Source organism: Lactuca sativa, chromosome 9 (genome assembly GCF_002870075.4).
Source record: "Lactuca sativa cultivar Salinas chromosome 9, Lsat_Salinas_v11, whole genome shotgun sequence".
Taxonomy (NCBI): domain Eukaryota; kingdom Viridiplantae; phylum Streptophyta; class Magnoliopsida; order Asterales; family Asteraceae; genus Lactuca; species Lactuca sativa.
Window position 1 is genome coordinate 121,044,038 of NC_056631.2, and position 5,543 is coordinate 121,049,580.

General features: G+C 33.2%; 2 protein-coding genes across 2 annotated transcripts; one reads left to right on the forward strand and one right to left on the reverse strand.

The window, feature by feature from the left end:
* The first annotated feature begins 1,220 nt into the window (after positions 1 to 1,220).
* Positions 1,221 to 2,544, forward strand: LOC111887132 (uncharacterized). The gene has a single exon (XM_023883296.3). The coding sequence runs from the start codon at positions 1,321 to 1,323 to the stop codon at positions 2,392 to 2,394; it is 1,074 nt and encodes a 357-aa protein (XP_023739064.3). The 5' UTR covers positions 1,221 to 1,320; the 3' UTR covers positions 2,395 to 2,544.
* Positions 2,465 to 4,425, reverse strand: LOC111887133 (NADH dehydrogenase [ubiquinone] iron-sulfur protein 4, mitochondrial). Its single transcript, XM_023883297.3, has 5 exons — positions 4,190 to 4,425; positions 3,623 to 3,711; positions 3,401 to 3,530; positions 2,965 to 2,994; positions 2,465 to 2,665 (listed from the first exon to the last, which is right to left on the reverse strand). Exons 1-5 carry the CDS (start codon positions 4,361 to 4,363, stop codon positions 2,606 to 2,608), a joined length of 483 nt encoding a protein of 160 aa, XP_023739065.1. The 5' UTR covers positions 4,364 to 4,425; the 3' UTR covers positions 2,465 to 2,605.
* Between the last annotated feature and the right edge of the window lie 1,118 nt (positions 4,426 to 5,543).

A 5,543-nucleotide genomic window follows, 5' to 3' on the forward strand; every position in this document is an offset into this window, starting at 1 on the left:
TTTGTCTTGTTTTGCACGCCAGATGAAGCAATTTACTTTACCTGACGCATCTTTACTCCAGTTAAAAGACGAACGCATTTGTTGTGGACCCAATATTTGTTCTGTTTTCTTTCTAATGAGACTTACAGTGCAGTTACCTCCAGGATAAAACTTGGATTGTACTTTGTGTGTAATTCAATAAGCCAATGCATTATTATCAATGTTTTTATTGTGCATATTCTTAAGTTGTCGTGTTGGTCACATCTTCGGGCAACCATGAAACTTCGCAATTTAACATACGAAGAGAAAACATAGGAAATGAACTCCACATTCTTACTTATGTGTACAACTTATATTTGTTCTAGCTGCCCTACGCAACATATAGTTTTAACCGAATTCTTTTGACAAGTTTCTCAGTTTGTTTGTTCTATCCTCTCGAGTATCAGTGAACCCATTTCATTTCAATATTTTTGTCTAAAACCAAAACCCAATTTAAAATAAATAAATAAAATAATTAATTTCTATTACCCACGAAAACCAATTTGTTCCATCATTCAATTTTCTTTCTCAATCTTTCGATGTTTGCTTCAATCATCAACAAATTAGTCAAGGATATCACCTATAAAATACATTTGCATTCTAAACTAATTAATTTACTATGCAACAAATGTTTATACTCTCATTCATGTTTACAGTTTCATTCGTTTTAATTTACAATAGGATTATGACAATTGGAATGGAAAGTGGAAATATAAATCACATTTCAAATAACTAATTTATTTTACCATAAACAATGTTTATTTGGGCCTTCCATTTTGGTTCTTTTTTAATTTTTGGTTTCTTCAAACACCAAAAACTAAATCACATTTCATTATCTATTTATTTTATGATTTTACTTGTCTTGTGTTTGTCTTTTGACAATCAAAATTCGTATGAGATTATATCCAAGATGGATATACAAATGTTAAAACAAATTAGTAAAAAGTTAGATTTCTTTTTTTTAGAAAGTATTGACAAAATGCATGTACGGAGTTAATGAAGAAACATTAAAGTGGTCGTGTTTTAATCTGGTTGGATGGATGCGATGAGAGTGTAATTTATGTAACCGAAGGAATGAAGAGTAAGAGTGAGAGCATGAAGGCATGTGTAAGTTTTAGAAAACACGTACCCACATTACATTTCCAAGTGTCACCTTCTCCTTTTCCCTTTTATTTATGTTGCCTTAATCCTATTGGCCTACCTTCACCCTTAAAGAAAACAAACCCCCCATTCATTCCTTCACATCCTCACCAACCAAATCAAAACTCAAAACTCCAAAATCAAACCCACCGGAAAAAAAAAATGTTGCAGACATTGAATCCTTACAACTCCACCGCCAAAACCGCCCAAATCATGGCCAGATACCGGCCAATAGCACCAAGGCCGAATGGCGGCGGTGCTGGTGGATGTGAGGCGGAGGGATCGGGATCGGGATCTGGTTCTGGTTCTGGTTCTGGTTCAGGTCCTGGGTCCTCCTCATCGCCGACGGCAATGTCTCCGACCATCAGGCAGTCGCCTTACCTGAGAAACATCTGGCCTCATTTGCAGTCAAGGCCGACGAGAACCAGGAAGAGAGGGCGGACGTCGCTTGGACCACCGCCGCCGCCTGCTTTTAAAAGACCTAGGACTCTCCTCCAAGGGCTTGCTCCTGCACCGACCACCCCCAGAAGCCTATCAATTCAAGGGTTTGCTCCGATTCCGAATTTTCCGACCACCCACCCCACCCTCGTCACCCTCCCTCTTCTCCCTTGTTCTTCACCCCACCACCACCACAACATGCAGCGACCAAATGTCATCGACCTCAACACGGCGGCGGAAATCCCAGAAGAGAAAGACCTCCTCGCACAATTACAAAACCCCACCACAAATATCATCTCCCCAAAGCCAATCCGACTCATCTCCTCCACCGTCAGTATCAAAACCATAAAAAACAACACCGGGTTTCCGTCTCCGTCGACCGGAGTAAAAAAAGCAGAGGAAGTCGAGAAAGAGTTGGAATCAGAGGTGTTACCAGCCTTCGTCTCCGACTCCAAACACAAAGTCCGACTAGTGAATTCAGCCTACAAGAAAATGGTAGGGCAACCGGAGTGCCCGTGGCTCGAGTCCATCATGACCGGCGCCGGCGGCGGTGATACATGCAAGAGCATCTGCGGCGAGGTGGTGCTTAATTTGAAAGATTCCGATGGTCGGAATCCAATTTCAATTTCGTCAAGTGGGTTTTCGTGTTGGGCGAGGATCGAATGGGGAGTGAATGGGAAGAAGAATTTGGTGAATGCTTTTGGTGATGCGAAGAGGTTAACATGCGAATCAAAGGACTATGCATTCGCATGGAGGTTCAAACTCAAAGCTTCGGAGTCTGAAAGAGACTTGATATAAGTCAAAGTCAAAGACAGTATCTATGTAGGGTGTATATTATATTAGATTATAAAAAGTAGATATATATATATTATATATTATAATTATAATTATATTAGAGGATGATGATAAATACTTTTTTGTTACATCAAAAAGGGTACAGCTTTTATTTTTGTCGATAGTTTTTTTATTTCACGAAGCCTGAAAGTACTAGCTAGAAATATGAGGAGTTCTAATTTTGGTTGATTTTTGGTGGTCCTTTCCATTTGAAATTGTCTGCATATGCTTTAGCCTGCAATGAGAAAGAGGATTGAAAAAGAAGTCAGCTATCATCCAATCTATGGTTATTTTCAGATATAAACAGTAGAAAAAAAATAAGCAGCCATGATGCCATAAAAAAATGATTTCTAGCTAAAAACCTATTTTTGGTTTTTGGGCTTTTCTTTGAAGTCGAAATTCTTGAAAACATGAAAAAATACACGTTACTTTTTTAACTTACCAACATCTAAAAGCAAAAAACGTTTTGGAAATTTATGTATAACAATTTAACTAATCATAATTTTAAAAAACAAATTGATTTTGAAATATCACCTTGATTATGGGAGTGTGATGCTTCTTGACCTGTATAAACGATACAAGATATGTCAGCATTGTATGTTCATTTTCTCTTATAATACTTTAACAAATCTACAGAATCATCACTTAAGAATGTCAAATTTACATAATCATTAAAATTGACATTGCTATAATTGGATGGAATTTTCAAAGTATAATGCTGTAACAAAACAGAAATGCAAGTGGGATCCAAATCCAATAATAAACATATCAACAAAAGTAAATTGTTATTTTTTTTACATTTATCAACCAATTATACTTTTATATTTTTCTGTTTTGAGTAAAAGAAGAATGGTAAGAGCATATATATATATATATATATATATATATATATATATATATATATATATATATATATATATATATATATATATATATATATATATATATATATATATATATATATATATACCACATATTCCCAGCCATGCTTCTCTGCAAATGCCTTGGCTGCCTCTTCACTTTCAAAACTGAGTCCCGCTTCACCAACATTAGCATACGGATCTCCAGTCGATGTCCACCCCATTAATGGATTCTCCCACCTAAAATAGGGTTTAGGGTTTAATTAAAGTCATATATCAAGAATTATAGGTGAATTAGAATAGGAGAGATATCCATATTCTTAAATACATACTTCTGTGTTGATAAAAAATTGATTTTCCACTTTCCGACTTTGCCAGAGCCTTGTTGAGATGCAGTTCGCGCAGGTGAATAAATCAAGACCTGAAAGGCATAATTAAAAAGTTCAAGCAGTTTAGGGAAGTTTGAGGCAGATCTTAAGATTAACAGAAGGTTTTTACTAAAATTAGATCTTTATATTTGATAGAAATCCCAATTTCACATAAAAAAAAATCTGTGGATTTAACTGTTAGATGAGAATGAGGAATACTAATCAGGATGCAATACCAATTTGACAAACAACTGCCTAAACCGACAAAAAATCCCTTCCAAATTTTGAAAAATACAAAATATCTGTCGCAAATAGTTCTACGTTGATGTGATTTTGCTCTACTAAGGCCTCAAATGGAATAAATCTTCACGGATTTTCGATTTATGATTATATCAATCACATAACTCTCAATTGAGCAATGAGTAGCAAGTATATGATGCCTACATCTACAGGTAAACATGTTCTGAGTAAAAAGGTATGATGAATAGAGTGCAATTCTAATAATTAAAAAGAAGGTGATAACGAACAGACCCTTCGCCGAAGCTGTTCTTCAGGGATGCCGGAGATGATTCCAACTTCACCGGGTTTGACTTCCACCAAAGCGTCAGACATGCAAGATCTCCTCCCCAGCGCGGCGGCAACCACCGATCCATGATCCCACCGGCACCGGGCACCTCCGAAACCACGTCGTAGTATGTTCGCCATTTCCTGCCTGGGATTTTTTTTCTTTTTTTTTTTGGTTGCAAACTGTCAACTTTGATGGAAAGTTCTAGTGTATATTCATATCGTTGGGCTCAATTCCTGGGCTCTGTATAGTCTTTCTTTTTCGGGACCGATCCATGACATGATCAATCGACCACTCACATCAAAAGCAGTACTTATTTAGACGCGTTTGGTACCAAATTTTTGAAAGTGTATTAAACTTTAAACAAAAAACTTTGTTTACGAATACGAGCTTTCAGATTTTACTTTAAACAAAACGATTTAAATTTAAAAGCTATTTTATGTAGCGTTTAACAAAACGGTATTGAGTTTTTGAAATCAATTTTCATAATTACCTTTAAAAATTATTTATATATTTATTTATTTTTAAACAGTTATCATTTTATGTAATTTTATATATTTCAAAAGCTTTCACCTACTTTTGTCAAACACTCATATAACAAATAAAAGCTACACCATTAATGTCTTGTTTCACTACAAAGGGTTAAGTTAATATATTTCTATGTATAAGCTCAATATATATATATATATATATATATATATATATATATATATATATATATATATATATATATATATATATATATATATATATATATATATATATATTTGGCTGTTAATTTTGTACATGTGCAACATCAATTTTATAAATAACAAAATATAATCTTGCTATATAGATTGAAGAGTATTATAGGAGTTGATTTGTGTAAATATTACGGTGTTATCAAAGTGTCATTTTTTTTGAAATATTAAAATATAATGATTATTAGGTTATAACCTATAGAAATCATTATGGTTATAAAATTAATTAAATTTTTATAATAAATTATTAATTAAGAAATATATGTTTTTTTAGTTGCGTAAATTTATAATCGGTTATCCAAATAAATATATGAAATTATTTTTCAAGATATATAAGACATTTTTTTATTTATGAATCAATGAAAATAATAATGATAGTATATAATGAAATATTAAATTTATTATAAAAATAAAACAACCGCAAGTAAAGTAAATGAAAATTGATATATGACGAATTGGAAAACTAAAATTTTAAAATAAATATATTTGAAAAAATATAACAAATTACAAATAAAAGTTAACAATAAAGTTTTATTACAATAATAATAAAAGATGTTATAATAAATAAAATTCTACAAAT

Excerpts from the sequence above, each read along its gene's own strand:
- LOC111887132 (XM_023883296.3), top strand. The coding sequence starts at position 1,321 with ATGTTGCAGACATTGAATCCTTACAACTCCACCGCCAAAACCGCCCAA.
- LOC111887133 (XM_023883297.3), bottom strand. The coding sequence starts at position 4,363 with ATGGCGAACATACTACGACGTGGTTTCGGAGGTGCCCGGTGCCGGTGG. Across the intron at positions 3,531-3,622 it reads AATTTTTTATCAACACAGAA|GTGGGAGAATCCATTAATGG; the intron begins GTATGTATTTAA and ends ACCCTATTTTAG. Across the intron at positions 2,666-2,964 it reads ATCACACTCCCATAATCAAG|GCTAAAGCATATGCAGACAA; the intron begins GTGATATTTCAA and ends TTCTCATTGCAG.